A 22812-nucleotide genomic window follows, 5' to 3' on the forward strand; every position below is an offset into this window, starting at 1 on the left:
TTGATTAGTTATGATTGAGTGGAGGAAGGGTCTTTCTTGTGTGATTGAGCTTGAAAGTCTTTTGTTTATGTGTTTGGGCAATTGTAATTTTAGTGATTATAGTAAAAATCCCTAAGAAGTGCAAGGGGAATAGACTACTCTCGGTTTGTGAGAGAAACTAGTATAAATTGTTCTCTTGGTTTTGGACCTTCATGAACTTTGATCATACAAAATCGATGGTATGACACATGGCCTCACAAAATAAGTGACAAATAACAACAAAAAATTATATTTTGATGCAACATTTTCAGAAATTAATACGGTATATTTGGTAATATTTGTAATAGTCATTATTATTATCAGCATCTCATTTTATTTATTTTTTAAATCAAATATGCGTTTGGCTATATAGAAACGTTATAATTAGAAAATTTGATATATTTTTCAAAACACTACAAAAAGATATCACATCAAACCACACATTCCACAAGTCTATATCTAGTTTAGTTTATATAAGTAATTAAGCAAAATATGCTCACGAAAATAACCTTAGTTTCAAACGTTATAAGAAATTTAACGGAGGACTCAAGTTTTTTACTTCCCTAAATTCCTAGTCTTAGAATATATCAAATTTAGCATGTAGGAAAGACAACTAAGGAGATAGTTATGATTAAATCCAAATACCTTTAATAACTGACAGTCATGATTTATTGACCGCGTAAAAAGTCTATATGAATTCATATACATGACATTGTAAATTATTTTACAATAATAATAGTAGCAATCAAAATGAAATAACTTTATTCTGGCTATAGAAGAGGCCAGATGGACTACCATTGGGAAGTAGTGCTAACCTAACAGGATGAGCAGCACCTTCTTCAACTTTGAAGATACCTGTATTAGCAGTTATATCGGTTTTGACATAACCAGGGCACACACAATTGATGCAGAAGTTAGGATACTTCTTTGCAGTAATTCTTGTGTAGGCACTCATAGAAGCTTTAGCAACAATATAGGCAGCTAAATACCTAGGCCAACCTTTCCTTTCTAAGGACCCTTCTTCAAAATCTTTGATAAACTCCTTTATTACTTCATCTATTCTCTCTTCTGTTAGGTTTTCAACATCACTGAAGACTCCTTTGGCCCATTCACTTGATACATACTGATTTGACATTAATCAAATCAATAGAAGTGCTAATGCAAATTTAGTTAAAGGAGATTGAGTAAAAACTAAAAACATAAACTAAATAAGAAAATATATATATACCTATAAAAATTTAAAAATAAAAGTTAGACTCCATATCAAAACTTCTAAAAACAGATCAGATTCAAGTCTTGAAAAAAATTAACTTTACAATCTATTTCTAATTTTACTAAATTATTGGTATATCAATGAAAATATGGTCAATATTTGAGTAATTTTGTGCTAAGCCAAGTCTAGTATAAACTTTTACTAGAAAAAGTTTAGTTTGTGCTGAAAATAAAAAATAGGTATGAAAGTTATCTCTAATTTTATCACTAAATTTAATAATGACAGAATTAGAGATCAAAACTTCATTTTACATCTTTAACTTTTATTGATATTCGTCAAAAAATGTAATGGTTCTTAATCACATGATTACAAGCTTATTAATTCTTAGTAATTTATTGATCTGCATATTTGCTTACCTCCATCGTGCCTGCTCTCGATGATACATTGACTACTCTTGGTGAATCAGATAGTTGAAGGAGGGGAAGAAGGTATTCAAATGTTCTTTTTGCCCCATAATAATTTATTTGAATGCATTCTTTAGCTGACTCAAGTGTTTGTGTTATTACCCTTCTCGATTCTTCATCAGATAGTGCCGCCTGCAAAGTAAGAACAACTCAATATGCAAAGCCATTATCGAAGTTCTTCAAACCAGTTTTGACACAGTTAACATACTTAACATAGATAATCTTCCACCACAGTTTCAAATTTCACAAGACAACTTATATACTAGTACTTACATATATCATGACAATTTTATGTGGTGAGGTAGTTTGGTTGATATTTCCCACTAGTTTCAAATTTCAGGATACATTCTTAACAAAAATGTGGTTTGGAGTAAAAATCTTGATAAGTTTAGTGGGATATTGAAATTTGGTGTTTTGATTGGTAAAAATTCTTAATATAAGACCCAGTACATGCATCATCGATGTTCAAAATGATCAAGATAATGGACGAGATAAATAACAAGGGTTGAAACAGTTACTAACCCCCTTTGTCATGATTAGTTTAGTGTATAAATCGCCGTCGTTGATTTCAATTCCACCAATCCCAGCATTGTTAACCTATGCAATACAATCTTTGTTCATGAAAAATATATGCAAATAAACAGCATTTATCAACGCTAATAAGAAACTTGTAATGACAACTAGGACTGATAATGCTAAACAAAGTAAATCTACGAAATGCAACATGGCATTTTATATGACTAGGGATGACAATGAGGGTCGGGACGATGAGTATTCTCCATTCCCAATCCTCAAACCCATTTTATCATGTTTTCATTTTCCATGCGGGCAGAGGCAGAATTTCCTCCCCACGGAAAACCTTCCCGATCACGATTGGTTTGGAAAAATAATACTCATCTCTGCCTCCAACACCCCCGGCTTTAAATATCAGGAAAAACTCGAACCTGGACCCATACCAGATGAAAGTAGGTTTTTTTCATCAAAGTTAGGGTGAGTTCTGGAGGGTAGCCGTGGGTCCCATTACCACGCTAAGGTAATGACTTCGCAAAGTGAATTACGTCTACAATACCTCATAAAAAGGAGGGAGGACTAGAGAAGATTGAACTCCCTGACTTGCAATGGAACCTAAAGAAGATTGAAAAAAGACACTATAGAACAATTTTTAAATCATGCAAATGGCAAATTTGTTGCAAGTGTTGCTATAACACAATATCAAGTAAATATTGAATCCATTTTTAATCCTCAGATGTTGTAAAAATAGGATACTTTTCGTTCCTCTGTGGCAATATGAGGTTTTGTGAAATGTGAATACAAAAAATGAATAAAAACATTATAAAAATAAATTAGAGACTAAACAGATATGTAACACTGAATTAAATGTCAAGGTTACCAGAATATCAAGTTTGCCAAATTGAGATTTGACAAAATCCGCCAGAGAAGCTACACTTGCAGCATCAACAACATCTAGCTGATGAAATACAACAAAATCAGATAAACCAGAGGTTTTGAGTGTTTCCAAAGCATGAAGACCTCTTTTCTCATTTCTTGCAGTAAGCACCACTTTGATTCCAGCTGAAGCTAACTGCTTAACTATCTCAAATCCAATTCCTTTGTTTGCTCCAGTCACCACTGCATACCTGAGGAAGGGAGACACAAGGATTAGTAAAATCTATAAGATTTAAAAACATGGTTGGATATGTTTAAGACTGCATAGCAAAGTGGAAAGAAAGAAAGTTTGTTAATACCTTTCTGTATATTCTTCCATCTTTAGTTGGAACTTAGCAAGAGAGATATTTTCTTCTCTTGGAGGAATTACTCTACCACACGCAAATTCTTCTGCGACTAATGTATGATATCATATGTATCTCTTGTGTTGTTTCCTATGATTTCTTTTAAAAAACTATAGAACAATATTTAAAAAAAATAAAAAAATAGACTGGTCGATGATGTCTTTTTAATTTTTTCGATACAAAGTCAATGATGTCTTTAAGCAGATATCCTTATATTAGAAAATTAATATGAACATTAGTGTGAATTATTTATTGTTTTTATTTAAATGTTTCATTTGTCTTTTTCATCCTTTTGTTTCTTGTCATTTTTCTTCTCATGGCCAAAAAAAAAGTTATTAAATATTATTAGAAGTTTGATTAGCAGTTAGTTAGTTACTAATTTGTGAATGCCTATAAGTTATAGTCTTGATGTCATCACTTGTAGCCAACTTCCTCATCTTTATCTTTATATTTTACAACCATCAATATAATACTCTTGGTGGATACCATATTTTCTAAAATACATTATTAATAATAATTAAAACAGAAGGTGGTAGTTTAATTGTTTTTATATTTTAGTAAAAAAGTGTTATACAATTTGCTGACAGAATAATTTACTTTATCTTCTTACCTATCAAGTTGAACTTTCAAAAATTTGTTACATCAAACAAATTATCAAAGATTAGGGCAGCATCAACTATGTGTCTTTAATATTTAAAAATTTACTTAATATGTCAAATATTGTGTCATTTGTCCTATTTGTTGTCCTATTTGTCTCAGGCTTCGTCATGCATTCCAGTTACTATTGCCTTTGCTCGACCTGCATCTCTTCCATTTCATGCCTTGCCTCAGAATTCTCTATTTGAAACGATGCCCCCCAACAACAAAGCTGGCAACAACACAGTTTGTACCTTCCCCTCATCAACCAGCCACACTCACAGCCTTCAAACTACCCAATTGTGGCTCTCCATACACTACTTCACCTTTAGCATGGCCATACAAAGTCGAGAATCGACCACCACAACAGTGCACACAACCTTTGTCGCAAGTGTTGGCGACCAGATAAGGTTTTAGAGGGATGGATGGGTCGCTTTGCCAGCTCTTGAGAGAAAGATAGAGAGGGAATATTTTGTTGTTTTAACAAAACTAAAAGACAAACAATAATAAAATTACAGACATGGGCTATGTATCACTCAAGGTGGGAGACATGACCATAGCCTTGCCTTGCCACCATTATATAAAAATTGCCGACAGTGTACATATTAATAATGTTAACAGCAAAACTATCCACAGTAGCGATCATCAACATTACATAGAACCATTATCGAATGTCCATCATAGACGCTATCATATACATGGAACTTAAATAAGTCATATTCAAACGATAAGACACATAACTCATCCCCGGAACCAAATGGAGATATATTGTTTCTCTTTTTGCTAAGTGCCCTTCAACACTCAACTTTGCAAGTTATGAATTAGGAACATTAGATTAGAAACCATATTATATAAAATGCTTGGCCGCTGCATTTCTAAATGTGGATTGCACCAGGTATTGAGTTGTACCTTACCTTCGATATTACTTTTCATGGACAAGAGGAGAATACACAGGAAACCACATATTGTGTCGGACATACTCCACAGTCTCCTCCTGTAACAATAAACAGTGGCAAATTATTATCATGTGAAGGATGTGGCTCTATCCTGTTGCAACGTTCTCATATAACACATTCGAGACCAATAGCATGAAAACTTATAACATCCATTCTGCCAGAATTTCTAATATATCAAAATCTTGATAAATTGGGAAAAGTTGCGTACTTTTGACATGTTTGCAAGTTCTCTAGGCCCTACATCACCACGTCCCTCTGCCAGACCTTCTTCAACTGCTGCTCGAAGCACAGCAGCTCCAACCTCTGCGGTAACATCTCGTATGCTGCAGTACGCAAAGTAGGGTTAATAAGAAAAGACCAAGATTTCAACTACTGAGAACAGGCCATAATTTCAACTATTGAGAACTTTTTAGCTTCTCAACAAACACCCAAATCAACAAGACTTTCTATTCTAATAAGAATGTTGTTGAGAACATGTTTTTTTAACCATATCAGAAGCACTTACATTTGGTAAACGACTATACAAGAGATAGTGGGTGAACACATATTTTGTTAGATGTATGGTATCGTACTTGGTTTATAAATCCTAGATAACTTCAGAAAACCACATTAATTTCATTAAACAATTTCAACTTCATTTGTTCTGGTCATGTCATAAAAGAGACTGGAAAAGCAGAACCAAAAAAAAAAAAAAAAAAAATCAGAGGGAAAAGGGAACAGTACCTACCTATTCACAGATGGATATAGAATTCCTTGTAAGATATCTTCCTCAGCCATGTATGAAGCAAGGCTGTTAAAATGAAAATGCATAATGTTAGTAATTTATATGACAAGATACAACAAATGACATAAAATAAAGTAGTGTTTGCAATTTAATCCAATGAAATTATTAACACAATTGTGATCATATATGCCTTTCTTAAGAAAAGCACTGAATGATAAGAAGCACTGTAAAATTTATGGTGAGTGCATGTTGTGTATAGAGTTATCATGTTGACAATTTTAGCAGTAAAAAATACTCTCACAATATAGTGCACATGTACTTATTTGCAAGAAAATAAACTACCCATACAATGGATCACATAGAACAGATTGAAAAAAAAATAGAGATCAGGTAAAATGTAAAAACATTCGGCAAGACATAAAACAAGGACAAACTGCTCAATGACTCATTTACTCAGTCAGACGTCATGACAGCCTATTGAATTCTATTATGATAAGTCTCGATAAATGTAAACATATTTTGACAAACCTCCATGAATCTAAGATCTATTAGCTTTTAATAATAAAAATAAACAATTGTCTAAATTAACATCATACCATTCAGCAGCTGCCTGCAACATTCCATCTGTAATAAGATGAGCACCTGACAGAAGTGTTCCCAAACCAATTCTGAAATGTAAAGTTCAAAATAAAAGTTACACCAATAACTCAACTGTAAGTATATAAATCCAAAACAGCAAGCCCTACCCTGGGAAAAGGTACATATTGTTTGCTTGATTTACATGGCCTACTTTCCCATCACCTACGCAAAATTTTAATTGCACAAAAACAATTAGCTATTGAAAATGTGAACTGTACAAGATATAATAAAAAATAATGAAAGAGGTAATTACCAAAATCTACATTTTCGAAAGGGCTTCCACTTGCAAACACTATATGTTCCCCAGCATGATTAAAAGCATCAATAGCAGTGCACTCGGCTGTCCCCCGTAATAGACAAACAAAAATGTCAAAGTAAAAAAAGTGTAAACGTTACTATGGAAATGTGAATGCTTAATAAGTTTTGTACAAACAAACCATTCAAGGTGGGATTAGACATGGCAAAGATAGCAGGCTTTGTTGAAACGGATTCTCTCATTGCCTTAAGCACCTGAACTGAATCTCAACTAGTAAATTTTAAGAACTCAACTCAAAAAAAGTTCATACAGTAACCAAAGCTGTCAAAGATAAGCTTCACTTAAATAGACGCACCACGAAGCTAAATAAAGAACAGACTTCGAAGGAAACAATAAATAACCAGAAACAACATTGTGATCGCCCAAAGGAAACAAATCACATACCACTGAAAAACAATCGACAAATCGAAGCAAAATAGAGCGCAACACTACAAGGAACAAAAATAAAATTGCAGCACGAAAAGGAGACGAAGAAATACTAAAATACAAAATACCAAGAAGGACCCGCCCGCTTTAAGTTACATCCAAAATGAAAAATCAAAGTACTTAGGACGCCATGTACAACTCACCCCGATAAATTACATCAACAATGAAGTTACAGAGTACTATATCGTCAAAAAGGGCTTGCCCATACCACCCATGAACTCGCCGAAGAGGATGCAAATGCAGATATCGCCCATCTTCCAATATCAAAAGAGCAACGTTATAATTAATCACTTCACCTTGTCCCAAGACTCGTGCTTCGGGGGCTGTGGACCGTCAATATATTCCTAAAGACCTAAAAGACCTCCAGAAGGGCTTTTAGACCCTCCCAGAGGCCTCAGCGTCCTCCAGAAGGGCCCTAAGGCCCAAGGCGCCGCTTCTATCTGCTTCTAGAAGCCTCTAGAAAGCGCCCAAATACCTAAATACCCTTGTTACTTATTGCCTAAGTAACCATAAATCAGGCCCATAGAGGGTTATAAATACAACCCTTGAGAGCCTTCTCAAGGCATGACCAATACAAACTTTAATACGATTATTGTACTTTTGCAAGTACATTTATTAAATTTAATTATTTAATATATTTTCAATATGACAAGATAGAAATGCAAGTGTATAAGGTAATTACCTCCTTGTTGAAAATACCACCAACACCAGACAAACCTAGGAGCACATGTGGCTTAACCTTCTTAACCTAAAGATCGGTAGGTTCAACAAGTAAAGGATCAACATTAGTATTTAAAACTAGCATCACGAATAGAAGGAGCTTAGTCCTTCTATATCAAAATGATTCTTTTCAATATCATAAGAGTAGAGTCTTGGCCAAAATGTAGTTTTTCTCATGAATCTTATAACACTAACCACTTCAATTATACTAGCACCCTCGGTAAGCCCATCTATGTCTCTTGGATTTTTAGCAAATGGGGCAGCAGCTGGATCTAGATTGTTCCTTTCTGTTGTGACTAGACCCTGCATATGAAGATGGTGTTATAATCAGACTTGAATCAACTGCAGCCAAACATGAAATTGCAGCATCCAAAAATTGATTGCACACAACACAGTTATTTATTTCTTATATTGCAAACAACATCAGGTATGAAAAACAAATCAATCAAGACAAAGAATATGAAGATAAAAAATTCAAAAAACTGTTTGTATTAGACAAAGTTCAGTTCAGTCAATCACAATCGAATTAGACATTTTGTAATGTATATGAAAGTCAACACAATTATGATTGAAAGTAAAGACTGAAACCATACATTTTTATCAATCAGAAAGAATTGACTTTTGGCAGCTGATTCACTACACCCCGATATTTTTGCAACTGCCTGGATGGCCATTTTCAGAACCCCAAGGCCTGCACTGAATCCAGGCCAAAAGAAAAAAGTTGAGGCAAAAAGTAACAATAATGAGGCAGGTGTGAGAAAAAACAACAATAAAACAAAAGAAACTGGGTACTAAATATTATGCCCATTATAATCAGCTTTTCAAGTACCTCCCAGCTCCAACCATAACTATCTTTTGGTTCACAAAATCGGACAATGGTCGACCTTGAGATCTTACAGTTCCCAACAATCCAGCAAGTGCAACACCAGCAGTGCCCTATAGGACACATTAATATTGATGTTTCAGTTGCAACTTCAGTAACACAGCATTAGAAACACCTTAAAGATATTCTTTACCAACAATATTCAATGTCACTTTCTCACCTGTATATCATCATTAAACATGCAAAACCTTTTCTTATATCGTTCTAGGGTTTCAAAAGCCCACTTTGCTTGGAAATCTTCAAACTGATAAAATTAGCACAATAATTTAGCTACAAAATTAAATAATTGATGAAATATATACAAACCTTCAAATCGCCAGAGAAAAAACAAACAACAAACAAACCTGCACAATAGCCTTGGGCCATCGAGCATGAACTGCTTCCATGAATTCATCAACAATTGACAGATACTCTTCACCTTCCAACCTTGGTTGTCGGAGTCCTAAATCTATCACATGAAAACAACACCAGAAAATCCAATGCCTTTCAGGATATCAAGATAGTGTGCTAGATTTGATGGTAGTCTTTGCATTTTCAGAAAGCAATGACATGTTCAGGATAAACTAGTCACAATGTGTCTAAAATCAAGCAAGAAGATACAATATACAACAGTAATTAAAATCTAAAGCATGTCAGAATTCTAGATACGGTGATACTTTTATTTGAATTCATTCAAGTTATTTTTTGTTTTTGCCAATAAGTTTGCTTTTATTTGCATGAGAAAAAAGTATAAATAAAGATTCATTATAACTCAAAAGGTCAAGAATGTCAATAATCACAGTCTGGAACTCCTAAAATACTGTTCGTGAGGTAGTCAAATATAATCAAACCACAATAATAGTTTATTATCATGGTCATAGTAGTCAAAAGCAAACAACTGGTTTGAGTTAAGGGATAACATGAATTGTTTGGTTTCATTTGTGCACCCCAATAAATTAAACTGTGAGACATATAAGTATAACAGCTATAAATAAACAAACAAAAGATCTAAAGTAATAGTTATACTCACAAAGGCGGTCTCCAAGTAGCTTTTGATTGTTGGTGCCAACATCTAGCATGACTGGAAGTATCTGCCATATTTTAAAATACAACATAGGCTGAGCTCACAGGCCTTTTTTCTACTTTTAGCAAGTGCGAGTAACAAAATGAATCTAATTGACATATTATTCCACATGACTTATCTTGAGACAAAATGTCATGAAAACATTGTCAACTTATATATAAAAAACACATAACTACACATGACGAAATTAAAACTTATAAGCATTAATGAAATGATATATAGCCAGTATCCTAGCACAGGTACTAATCCTATCGATTATTTAAATGTTATTGATGCTTCTACCCAAAGTCAATGCCACTGGCAAAAAATGCTTAGGTTGACGCTCATCAGATGTATGCCAGAAAATACAGAAACAATAACATACATAGATTGAGATTGCAGAACAGAAACAGACATAAAAAGAAGCATACTCTTTGTGGGTTGATACCAGCAGCGGCGACATACACATCAAGTTTTCCAATGGGTATTCCAATTCCTTGAACTCCAAGATCACCTAATCCAAGAATTCGACTTCCATCTGTCAAGACAATCATGTCTACCTACAAAAGACCAAGAAGATGTTTAAACGGAACCAAATATAGGAGTAAATGTAAGACAATCTGTTTTCACTTAATGAACCAGGTAATGGGAAGGTAACCACAATTGGAATACAAGATTTAAGTTGTCGAAAAAAATCTATACAAACTGAAAACTGAGTATCAACTGTATGCATCGTGCATATTTTGAAAGTATAAAAGAATTGCCTTTTCAAAAGAAATGGTAAAAGAATCCAAGCCCCCTCACTCTCCTCTTAAGTTTTCATGATTTTTGACAATTCCCTCCTTTAAAAACATACAAGCTTCATTGAGTAGAATTTGTGGTTGGGCCTAATACATCCCCACAAAACTGGCTTGTGAGGTGAGGATTGCCCCCACGTCAGGCCATCTCTTATCCAATGTGGGACTCTAACAAATTTGTGACGTAGAAATTAAAATCAAAATAAATAATTACGAAAAAAATATTGGATAAATCTATCTGGGTTCATATATGAGGTATCAATGAAAACCATATTGTGTTCTGCAACTAAAATGGTTTGTTGAAAGGATTAAAATATTTGACATAGTGTTCACTAAAGGACTTCTTTTATTAAACTACTTAATAAGATACTATTGCAAAACCAGGTCAATGGATTTCTGTTTATTAACCAAGGAGTTGAAATTTACTATATTTAGCACAAGGAATAGAAAATAAGTGATTCAATTGTTCATAAGCTTGAACAGTATGCTATAGGGATTGGATGGGAAGAATGAAAGGTGAAGGGTTATGTCCAATTCCAACAATGAAATTAAAAAGAAAATGATAATGCATTACTGAAACTAATGCAATACCTCAGGAGCTGGCCAGTTATAGATCATTGACATCATCTCCCCTTTGTCTTTGGCACTAAAATACATTCCACGAGGCCGTCTAAATAACCCTGAATAATTTTGACACACCAATCCAACTGTAGGAGTATATATTATAGGAGCAAACTCTTTAATATTATCAATAAGAACCTGAAGAAAAATGAAATATATCAATATAAGAATCAGACACAAAAAATCGGTTATACTCTTAAAATACCAATCAAATCGAGTTTGAAAGAACCTAAAAAGAAGCAAACTCCGTCATCAAACTCACTCTGTAGTACAAAGTTTCGTTCCTGTCATGCAGTCTATTTAAGATTCTCCATTTTGCTAGGGAAACAACTTTTTCTGGTTGTCCCAGAGTATTCTTCTCCAAAGATCGGTATGAATCCACTGAAAATAATAATAAATGGCTATCAAATATTAGTAAAGAGTAAAATTACAAATGCCTTAAAATTGAGTTTGATTTAACAAAACCCCAAAAACCTCTCTTAAGATGAGATTAGGCATCCACTCATAACTACTATTAAGGTTATCTTATTGTCTATGTGGGACTCTCAGCACACCCCTTTTGTGTCCCAAAGTGGACATATGGAGCTTGAAGTTTGCAAGATTTGACATATGTGGATGGCCGAATAAATTTAAGATAGACTAATACCATCTAATAATTTTGGTCTGACCTATGTCAACTAAAAATAAGCTATCTCTTAGGGTGAGGGTTACCCTCGACTTATAGCCACAATTAAAACCATAGCACTATCTAATGTGGAATTCTAAACAAAATGGATAAAAAGCATGAAACCAAACACATTATAATATCAAAAGCATAGGCCACAAACTTACTAAAGCGATCATATTGCTGCTCAAATGATATAACACGGGGAGGAAGAAGCCCTCGAAGCCCCAATCTGTCTCTTTCAGTCAAAGGAAACCCAGTATCCTGCATTCCAAGAATTTAAAAACCAAAAATCATTGAAGAGCAACCTTATAAGAAAGTTTTCATTACCAATTGACATCATCCACAAGATTATGTAAAAAAACAGCCATGAGAAGCATCACTCAAGTTACATACACATACTCGGCAACACTCAACCAAACTCTAAACACATGCCATAGAAAACATCAATAACACAAAAAAAAAAAAAAAAAAGTAAACAACATCAAATAATTCCCTATTTGGGTTGGCCTGGTGGTGTTGGCTTGGGACCTTGGAGTATGCTCTCCTCAAGGTCTCAGCCTCTCAGGTGGTTCGATTCTCCCGGTACCAAGTTGGGTGAGCTAATTTAACTTATTAAAAAAAAAATCCCTATTTCCTCTAAGTTCAATCATGGTCGGGGTAAAAAAATCTACATTGTTAACACATCTTAACCCATCATGCGTGCGACTTTAGAAGTGGTTATGGTAAAATCAAATGTTTCTAATAATCTTAACAGTTATGATTGAGTGACAGTTTTTTTTACACTGACGGTGTATATGAATCAAATCCTTCCCTATTACTCACTCATAAAGACTAAACAAAAATAAGTAGCTTTCATATAAATCAATATAAATATAAATAAATATGAGATTAAATTCTATGCACCGACGGTGTAAAACAACTATTGTACACGTGGATCCAATCAAATTACACCAGAATACCACTTTTATTGGTCGGTTCCTAAAATATCTCCATAAACATCTACATAACATGATTTGATTGGACGCAAGTGTAAAAAAAAAAGCATACAAATTAAATTAACTCCAATAAACATCAGCATAGGCACATCAATTAACAAGAATAAAAATGTTTCGATCGCAGTGAAAAATTCACAGTAATCTTTGGTCAAATAAACAGTTTGGTCAATAATTTACACCATAATTAAACTGATTCAACGGTCGCTTATATTATTCTCACTCATCAAATTAAACCAAATCAATCACAAATAAAGGAATTACAGAAACTAAACAAAATCCACTTCATTTCTGCAAAATCAAACTGAACTCAAAATTCCACATAGATGAGCAAAGATTACTGTAAATATTGTTTTGAAGAAACCGTCAGTGTAAAAAATCTTTACACTGTCACTCAATCATACCTTGTTGAACCAAGGATCGTGGAGGATGTCAGCACCACGTTTGTGAACAATGCAAGGACCGGGAATCGCGGTGGAGAAACGCCGCGATCGGACGAGTTTGGAAGCTGATACGAATCGCGCGAATTTCCACATTCTCCTCACTTTCACTTTCCCTTCAACGAAACTTCAAATTGAACTCAACGCTAACTCAGATACAATTAACTAAACAGCTTAATTATTAATCGAAGTTAATTAAGCAGCTTAATTATTTATTGTGCTGAGAAAATTGACAAAAGTGTGTGTGGCTAGTGGCTACTACTAATCTACTATGATATTGCTAAATGCAGTGTCGTTTTCTAGAGGGAACTGTATAGAATTTTCAAGCGGTAATTGTTGATTTTAGCGGTGACTATACTTTGTTTTCATGGTTGACTTGGGATTATTTGCCACAAATTAATGACACTATTTTTGGTTATTTTACTAGTTTATCTTGAAGTTTAGATGAAAAAAAACATGGGAGTAGCTAATTTGGGTATAAAATATTCTGCATCAGCAAGTTTTTTTAAGTTGGCATTAGTAACTAACTGACACATGTCATTTGGGTATTAAATATCTCATGTATGGTTTTTATAATACATACTCAATTTTGTATATTTGGTGTAGCGATTCAGAATGTTTTGATTGGTTGTGTGTATAAAGTTGTTTTGTACCGTCAAATGCAGAAAAATACACCTATGCGCTCCAAAGTGTGGTCTGTGAGCCCCGGAGTGTTTTATTTGGGGAAATAAATGTTTTTTTTTTACCACTTTTTGGTGGGAAAAAAATCTAGTTTTTCCAGCCCAAACACAGTTGAAAACATTCCTGTAAATACAACTCCTTCCATTCACAATTATTTATTCAAAACAAAGATATTCAAAGAGTAATGATATTTTGACATCCATTTGTTGACAACCTTGTTTTTTTTTCACTTCTTATTGGTTAAAAACAATGGAGAGAGAAAAAGGAAGAGAGAGGATAACAACATCATGTGAGTATGAGAGAGAAAGTTGTCCAAAAGTTGTCAAAAAGTGGTTGTCAAAATATCATTTCTCATATTCAAAAGGAAGGCAAACACCAGGAGCTTCAAGGGAGGTGTTTCACTCTAGTCTCTAGGATATGTGTTATTTCTTTTGTAATTTGTCTTTAGATACCATGGGTAACTAAACCCTATTGAGTAGGGTTTTAAGATTAACCTCTACTTTCTTTCTTGGATTTATTTAATTTAAGTCTTTTTATTCAGTTTTGTTATGTGGCATTTTTAATTTTATTATGCAAAGGTCTAAATTTATTCACACGAATTAGGACATACCTAAGATAACGGTAAATATTCACTCAAATTAGGGAGGTGACATACCTAAGATAACGGTAAATAGTTACTCAAATTACTAAGTATCTAATAGAACAGTGGATAACCCACCCGAATTAGGGTAACTGTTATATCTAAGAAAACAATGAATTGACAAAGAATTAGGCCGAAATGCTAACCCGAACGTTGCATGGTAATTTTACTCCTTTGTCCTTGGTAAGGTAGACAAGATATAGTTTCATGTATATAGAATTACCAAGAGAAAAGAGTATGTTGATGTACTTCTAAGATTCATAGACGAGGGAACATTTTGGATAAATTTAAGAACTCTAATTTAATCTATGCTTCAATTAGCTCCGAGAGAGTAAGACCTCACACTACAAGTTATGAATGAGTACATAACCAGTCTAGGATTGTCGACCTTATAACCATATAGCGTTTTAACCCAGGTGTGAATTCGGTGCAGCTCAACGGTTTGAGGGGATAAAACCCCACAAACTCATCACTTAAATTGGTACCATTTAACCAATCAATGAATATACTGACTGTTATTTAATTCCAACAAATAAATAGAGGGGATTCAAAGAATTCTAACCACCGTTAACATTCTGTAGACAAAAACAGGTTACTTCTAAATGCTCGCTCTAAGCAAACAGATTAAATTGCACAAACACCCCTTATTTACTTTATTTTATTGTTTTATTTATTTTATTTTCTGGTTGAAACGACAATCCATGTGTAAGATACTCTATCCATCAATGTATTACTTGGTAACAATTTCGTACATTTGCCTAATTGTCCATCAATTGATTCTTAGCATGTGCACTAAAAATGTATCAAAGTAATATTTTGTTATCCACATAGACTTTTTATTTTTTCTACTCGGATGGGGGAATTATAAGAAAAATGATTAGGTCTTTCGAATCACTTGTTTATCGCTGTTTGGTAAATTGCAGCTATACTTTGGGGAGGGTTGCACATGGCATTTGGTTTGGGTCAAAATAAAAAACTAATAGAAAAATATTGATAAATTGGTAAAGAATTTTAAGAAAAATGATCTAGTGTTTCGAATCACTTGTCCATGTTTGGTAAATTGCACCAATAATCTACTATTACTCTTCTAGTTTTATGATAAATTAACAAAATAGTTCAATCTCTTTCTCAGGGTTTGTAATATGTCACAAGCTTCAAATGCTATGTTTGGTATGGCAAATATACTACTTCACTCCGCTTGTTGATACATCATAGCTTTTTCTTTTCTTTATGAATAAAAGGGGAAATATGTCGGAGAGAAAACAAACTGAAAACCTATTGGGAAACAAATCACAACCCCAAAACCATTAGAGGGAGAAACAAAAAGTAGGAATTACATCAAATCCATACTTGGCTAGAGCTTCCACCACTTAATTAGCTTCCTTGAATGTAAGGCACCAACATACTTCACCATTTGTCATATAATTTAATGTTGACATTGATAGCTTAGCTCAAAATCATATATAAACAGTATAAGCTTTTAGAAACCTATATGGAAATTAACCCAAAAGTTGAAAAACAATAAATCAATATCTAATGGACTGATATAAAGCAGGTTATTGCAGACTCCAACTGCAAAGATTAAACTCAGTAAAAAAGCATAATTGTCATATACAACACATTAGCCATTAGTGAGAGAGACAAAAAAGAGGATTAACATTACTAAATCGTGAGTGGAGGAGATGCAAAGTCCCAAGATTTTGACACATTCTTGACTCTAGAAATACAATAGAAAAGGTTTTTGGTTGATTTGGCATGCCGCAATTTGGACGATTTGGAAGGAGAGGAATGATAGGATTTTTAATGATTGTGTTAAGGATGCGCATGATTTTTTTTATTCTATTAAGGTTTTATCTTGGTATTCTAAGTTTTATGCATTATGAGTGGTGTTGGAATCCTAGAGATTGTTTGTCTAGGTAAGCTGGGTGGTGCTTTTGGTGTTTTATTTGTGATCGGCTCTGCTGTTCTGTTTTAGAGGTTGGAGTTTTTTATCGCTTTGCTGGAACCTGGTGTGAGAATGTAGTTTTAGCAGGTCAGGCATGTTGTGTTTTTCTTAATGTTTCCAGCAGTTTAGGTGTTTCATGTTTTTGCTTCCTTTGGGCTAAGATGAGCAGGACATTGGAATCTCATCTAGAACCTTAAGGTTAGGAATTTTGTATGGCGAGCCTTTCGCAATTGTCTCCCTATAAGGCTACGTTTGCAAAGCCGGGCTGTTCCATGTCAAGGCTCTTGTGCGGTATGTACAGTCTACAACGAAGATAGTTTCCATCTTTTCTTCGAGTGCGACTATAGTTTTGCTTGTTGGTAACATACTGGTATCGGGCCCTCCCTCGTTTCTATTATTGATCAAAATGACAGTTTTTCTTTGGTTGTGTTTGCTGCTATAGAAAATTTAGATGCCCCGCTAAAACAAATTGTTGGGGTGACTTTGCGGAGATGGACTCAAAGGTGGTGGTTGACTGTATCTATGGTTGTACACTTGGTTTCTCAAATTTTACGTCAATTATTAATGATTGTCGACGCCTTATTTCTTATGATCTAGCTCAATGTCATGTTAGTTTTCGTATTTTCATTTGAGTTCTATATCATGTATCACTATTCTTATTTTAAATAAAATGCATCGAGTTTTCTCTTCTAAGAAAAAAAACAAACATAAGATAAAGTATACATGCAACATATGACCATATCAACCATTAGAGAACACGAAATTCCCCGACTTTCTTTCAGGCAGATGGAGAAGCTAAAAATATCTGCACGTTATAGTTATTATCAAGAAATAAAAGAGCCAAAGAAACACATAGACATATAATACAAAGACATTAAAATTCAGAAAATGCAAGAGCAAGAAAAAAAAAATGATGCTATGAAGAAACTATCGATCTTTCTTCCACCAAACATTTTAGAATTAAGCATGCTTGTTTTTGATAACATAAATATAAATGCATCTTATTCACAAACAGAATAAAAATCATGCACTTAAGATATCTAAACCAATTAATCCTCCTGGCTCAAGATCAACCAGAATATTCATCATTAGAAAATATTGTTGGATTACAAATTGTTACAAGAAATCGTAATTATCTAATTTTTTCCATGTGTGTATGCTTATTTTTATACATCCAATCCTTAACGCTTCACTGCTATATCGTTACAAAACTCCTCAACAACATTCTGATCATTATTTTAAATCTTCCAATCTAATATCATAGCAAAATTCAACATCTTCTTCCTTTGCTCATGGGTGAACTTAGTACTAAACCTTTTATATCTCGTTACAAAATTGTTCAACTACATTCTCATCCTTATTTGTAATCTTCCAACCTAATTTCATAGCAAATTCCTTTGCTTATGAGTGAACTTTGTACTAAACCTCTTATAGTTCGTTACAAAAGTCCTCAACAACATTCTCATCAGTTTCTATTTGCCCAGATAACACACAAAGGCGAGAATGTCCTTTTGGCAGCGCTTTGTATTTCTGTGACTCATTCCTGCTCATCTTGATAGGGCTGTGTTTTGAATAAAGTTCAGCTGAACAAAAAAAAAAAAAAAATAACCACATTTAATTTTCGGGAAGCATTCAACAAAATCATTTGATACTTCCATGAAATATATTTAAAATATTACACATCCTGAATGCAAGAAACTTATAAAGCATTCAACAAAACAATTTAATACTTCCATGAAACATATTTATAATTCTCAAATTTGTTTCTCTTGTTTCAAATTTGTTTCTCTTGTTTATATGATTTTCAGATTTGTAAATGATTTTTTTATTAGACAAGATTTAAACGACCATCTAACACAAAGAAAGAGATTGCAATATCTATAGAATAAATCAAGCCGTTTATGTTACGATATATTGAATCATCTCATAGGAAAACAAAATTAAATTGTACTAAGATTGTGTACCTGATTCGCCTGCTTGAATTGATTAGGCTTGAACCCGATGTGTATCTAGGCATTTTCTTATACAGCAGATACTTTGAATGTCTACACACATGATCAACATCAATAAATATGAAAATCTTCAATGTAGAATTTGATAATTTAACCCTAAACATGAAAAGAAAATCTAAAGTTGATTTTGGAGTACCATTTTTACGGATCCGTCCTTTTGAACAGCCCATTCTGTCAGACTTTCTCACTTCTTTAATCAAAGAAATCACACTCGAGTTGAAGTGGAAATAGAAAATTAGAACGATGTAGTCACCAATAATCCTCCAAAGAAAGGAGATTGTAGATGATGACAAGAAAATAAAATCATCATGATGAAGGAAAAGCATCAGATCTCTCCAATGAAGCTGCAACAAGGAAATTACAATTTAGTAGAAATTAGAACTAGTGAGAAGAGGAAAGGGAAATCAGATCTAATGAAGAAATCAAAATACTGCATACCTTTATGTAGTTAAACTCCAGGCTCACACATTGAAGTGTTTGGTTCGTTTGATTTGAGATTATAGTGAATGTAACAAGTAATCTTCTTTCTTCTCGTAAGCTTCTAAGTTCCATCATGAGAAAGTGATTAGATGTTGCTGGTGGAAGGAGGGGAACAATGTGTTTGTGGGTAGCTGCGGCTGCTGCTAGCAAAAAGGTTTTCAAAACCTATAATATCAGTCTATAATATATATAGGTGTAAAGACGGGTTACCCTACCTGACCTATTTAGGGCCGGCCCAAACATACATTGGACTTTATCGGGCTGGGCTAAAAAGCTCTATTTAAATATGGACTTAAGAGAAACTATATGACCCTATACGGGCCACATGCTAAATGTACATGCTTTAATTATTTTCATTCATTTTTTGAAAACATTATGATTAACAAAATTTCTTACAATTTTTTTTTTGACAACAAAATTTCTTAGAATTTAGTAAGAAAAAAATATTCTTATGAGCACTATGTTTTACTAGTGTTCAGACAAGCAATTTGTGCCCACACCTTTTTCTTATTGCGATAATGCATGTAAATTATGAACATTGTTTTATTTTAATGAACTATGTTTATCTTTTCAATTACCCAACAATATTAAAAATTTAATATCAATTTTTAATTTTTTTTTAATGACACCAATAATATAGCATTATTATAGATTTTTTTTTAAATTCTTATAACTTTTAATCACACCAACAAATAGAATTACTATAGACAAATTTGTTTAGGGGTATAATTAAAGCACAACATAATAAAAAAACAAAACTGAAAATAAAAAAAAAACATAAATGTTTTGACGTGACACAACTTTATTCAAGTTTACCAGCTTCCATCTTAAAGTGGTTACAATCTTCATAAGTTTTACAATTCATAAAAATTGGACATTTTTTTTCTTGATTTTGTTTAGTATATAACTATGCATTGAACGGGCAAAAAGTTCGTCTCTCTTTTGTAATTGATGGACTTTCGTCCAATTCTTTGCTACGGAGCTTCTATAAGCTTCTTTTAAAGAGAATTAATGTAAGGAGATCCTCTCCTTTGTTTTTTCTTCTTGTGGCGGAGGGATATAGTGGGTTGATGATAAATGTGGTGAATCTAAATATGTTCAAGGGGTTTAAGTTTAGATCGAAAGGGATGGAGATATCCCATCTTCAATATGCAAGTGATACTCTTTGTATAAGTGAAGCAAAGTGGATAACTCTCTTTGTAAATGTATTATTAAGAAGGTTTGAAATTGCATCTGGTTTGAAGGTCAATTTTTTCAAAAGTTGTTTGATTGGGGTTAATGTATCAAGAGAGTTCATAAGTATGGCATGTAATTTTATGAATTGTTGTGAACGCGATTTACCTTTTAAGTACTCGGGACTACCAGTGAGGGCAAATTGAAAGAGTATTTTGGAAAAGTTGAGGAAGAATCTGGTATCGTGAGGGAAGCATGAATCATTTGTTTTTTTGCTAACAAATCAAAATGAATCATGGCTCATTACATAGAGGATTTGTAATATCTCGCCTGTCAGTATAGAGATATTACCAGTCGATCGGGTCAGAGGAATTAAAATCATGGAAAGTAAGTTAATGGAAATATTTTATGAGATGTCAGCTTATTACGGATAAAGTATCAAGGTCGTATTTAATACACCTGTGGCAAGGGCATTTTTGTAATTTCACAAAAAGGAATATTTATATATTTTGGATGGGAAAATATCTCATTTCCCTTATCCTTTTCTCTCTCTAGGTTGGAGCAAATATTTCCTCTCCCTTCTTTCCTCTCCATCGGCCTTCTCTCTTCTCTCCCTACTTCTTTAATTCATCAAATCTTCTTCCTTAAACATTCAAGATCAAGAATAGGTTCCTCCATCACCCTTTATGAGATTGGTAGCTTAGATTGAGGCTTGATTTCAACTCTTCTTCTTCTCTAGAAGTCCTTCAAAGCTAGGGTTTTGATTGAGCAAGAAGGTTGGGCTTATAGCATGGTACTCTCAAGAGCAAGGAACAAGTAGAAGCTCTATTTGAGCTTGTTTTTCAACTTTATCTTCACAAGGGGAAAAACCATGAAATTAGGGTTTTGGTGAAAGAAGATTTGGAATGGATTAGAGATGAGCTAGCAAAGATTCATGATGCTTGAATTGCAAGAAAAGGTAACAAGATGGTATGGTTTGAGTCAAAGAAGACCGTAGACAAAACTAATGTTTTGGGCATGTTTGAGCTTGGAGCTTGGAGTTGCTTCAAGATTATGATTAGGTGAGTTCCATACATAGAATTCCCACCCTTTGGGATTATGATTATGCCATGTATGTATATTATGAATAATATGAAATTCTAGGGTTTATGTATTAGTTTAGTTGCCCCTTTTCATGCCATGCTTACTAAGTGTGTTAATACTTGCCACATGAATGTTTTACAAGTTTCTTATGATCAAATATGTACCAATATGTTTAGGGACACTTGGTTTGAGGTTTTTGGGTCAAAAATGCCATTTTTAGGGGTGCTGGACTGTCCTAACTCGCCACGGCGAGTAAATAGCTCGCTAGGCGAGCTAGAAGGTCGAACAGGGGGTTCTGCTCGCCTCCTACTCGCCATGGCGAGCAGTAGCTCGCCTCCCCAGTAAGTTCACTCGCCTAGGCGAGTAAGTAGTGCCATCTGGTGCTGCTTGCTCGTTTCAGGCAGATTCGGTGATTTCCTTTCCGGATCTTTTGTGCAGTCTTTTATAAATGTAAACCCCTCAAACCAAGGTCCTAAATGATGATCAAAGAAAGCATGATTCTTATGATGTGAAGCAAGTATTAAGCATGTTAGTAAGGCATGGCATACGAGAGAAATCATGTCATGAAACAGGTAACAAGTTATCCATAAGTAAGGGAAAAACTAGAGTCTCGACATAGTTGTCGAGAACTAGCAAGTTAGCAAGATTCCTAGAATGCTAAGATGCGAAGTATAAACTCTTCGCATATGTTTAAGAGTGTTTAGCAAGCATGATAAGTTGTGGTTTGATTAGTTAAATCTCTCCACCATGATTAAGTATGTACAAGCATGAACAAGTAAGACTACCATTTATCGGATCGATCAAGGTTCCGAGGTAAACATGTATGCATGATTAGGTTTATCCTAAATTTATGACAAGAACATGATAAGTATAAGTAGGTGGCATGTCTCTTGTTATCCACATTAGGGGGATACAAGGGGTTCTCATTTTGAGAATGATTCAAGCCGTAAGGGACCCGCATGTCACCGAAAACGCAAGACTAAGATTATAACCGCATGGCGGTGCTCGTGTCTCTTGTTATCCACATCGGGGGGATACGGGAGGTTCTCGACCTAAGGGGAACGGTTCAAGTCGCAAGGGACCCGCACGACACCGAGGGAGTCCAATGTACGTACATCGGTCATGTATGGGATTGATCTCGGGGTTACTCCACCCGGGGCTCTCCGTAAAATGAACCAAGATAACTGTTTGTTCAACGCTAACATAATGAATGAACTTAGTTACGTTTATGTATGATTATTATTATGTTATGTTCAAGATTATGCAAGAGTGAATCCATGCAAGTTTATGTTTAAGAATAAGAGCATTAGATGCTACATGATAAGTACAAGGCATGGATTAGAGCAAGTAAAGAACATGATACCGATGACGATCTTAGGTTTCCCCTAATCGTCCGGTTTAGAGTCGTGTCATGATTATGTTATGTTTAGGCCTCGATACATAGAGTGTATTCT

At 34.1% G+C, this 22812-nt stretch overlaps 2 protein-coding genes and 1 long non-coding RNA gene across 4 annotated transcripts; all 3 read right to left on the minus strand.

The window, feature by feature from the left end:
• Nucleotides 1-646: 646 nt before the first annotated feature.
• Nucleotides 647-3551, minus strand: LOC146897869 ((+)-neomenthol dehydrogenase-like). 2 transcript variants are annotated; one of them, XM_085731882.1, is made up of 5 exons: nt 3441-3551; nt 3086-3332; nt 2218-2292; nt 1648-1827; nt 647-1141 (listed from the first exon to the last, which is right to left on the minus strand). In XM_085731882.1, the coding sequence occupies exons 1-5, from the start codon at nt 3458-3460 to the stop codon at nt 764-766; spliced, it is 900 nt and encodes a 299-aa protein (XP_085588008.1). In that variant the 5' UTR covers nt 3461-3551; the 3' UTR covers nt 647-763. The 2 variants fall into 2 exon arrangements, with proteins under 2 accessions (XP_085588008.1, XP_085588009.1); XM_085731883.1 differs by lacking the exon at nt 2218-2292.
• A 1100-nt stretch (nt 3552-4651) lies between these two features.
• Nucleotides 4652-13590, minus strand: LOC146897870 (NAD-dependent malic enzyme 2, mitochondrial-like). Its single transcript, XM_085731879.1, has 19 exons — nt 13309-13590; nt 12077-12173; nt 11508-11626; nt 11216-11383; nt 10259-10387; nt 9795-9855; nt 9130-9233; nt 8946-9029; nt 8732-8838; nt 8496-8598; nt 8098-8205; nt 7865-7930; nt 6878-6950; nt 6694-6780; nt 6548-6602; nt 6398-6469; nt 5805-5867; nt 5286-5400; nt 4652-5115 (listed from the first exon to the last, which is right to left on the minus strand). Exons 1-19 carry the CDS (start codon nt 13438-13440, stop codon nt 5044-5046), a joined length of 1815 nt encoding a protein of 604 aa, XP_085588005.1. The 5' UTR covers nt 13441-13590; the 3' UTR covers nt 4652-5043.
• A 4059-nt stretch (nt 13591-17649) lies between these two features.
• LOC146897871 (uncharacterized) lies at nt 17650-19256 on the minus strand. Its single transcript, XR_015022222.1, has 4 exons — nt 19061-19256; nt 18759-18966; nt 18575-18655; nt 17650-18193 (listed from the first exon to the last, which is right to left on the minus strand). It is a non-coding gene; the product is annotated as an uncharacterized LOC146897871 (long non-coding RNA).
• Between the last annotated feature and the right edge of the window lie 3556 nt (nt 19257-22812).

The sequence above is a fragment of the Medicago sativa genome, chromosome 8 (assembly GCF_051527215.1).
Source record: "Medicago sativa cultivar Bolivia chromosome 8, Bolivia_mono, whole genome shotgun sequence".
NCBI classification, from domain to species: domain Eukaryota; kingdom Viridiplantae; phylum Streptophyta; class Magnoliopsida; order Fabales; family Fabaceae; genus Medicago; species Medicago sativa.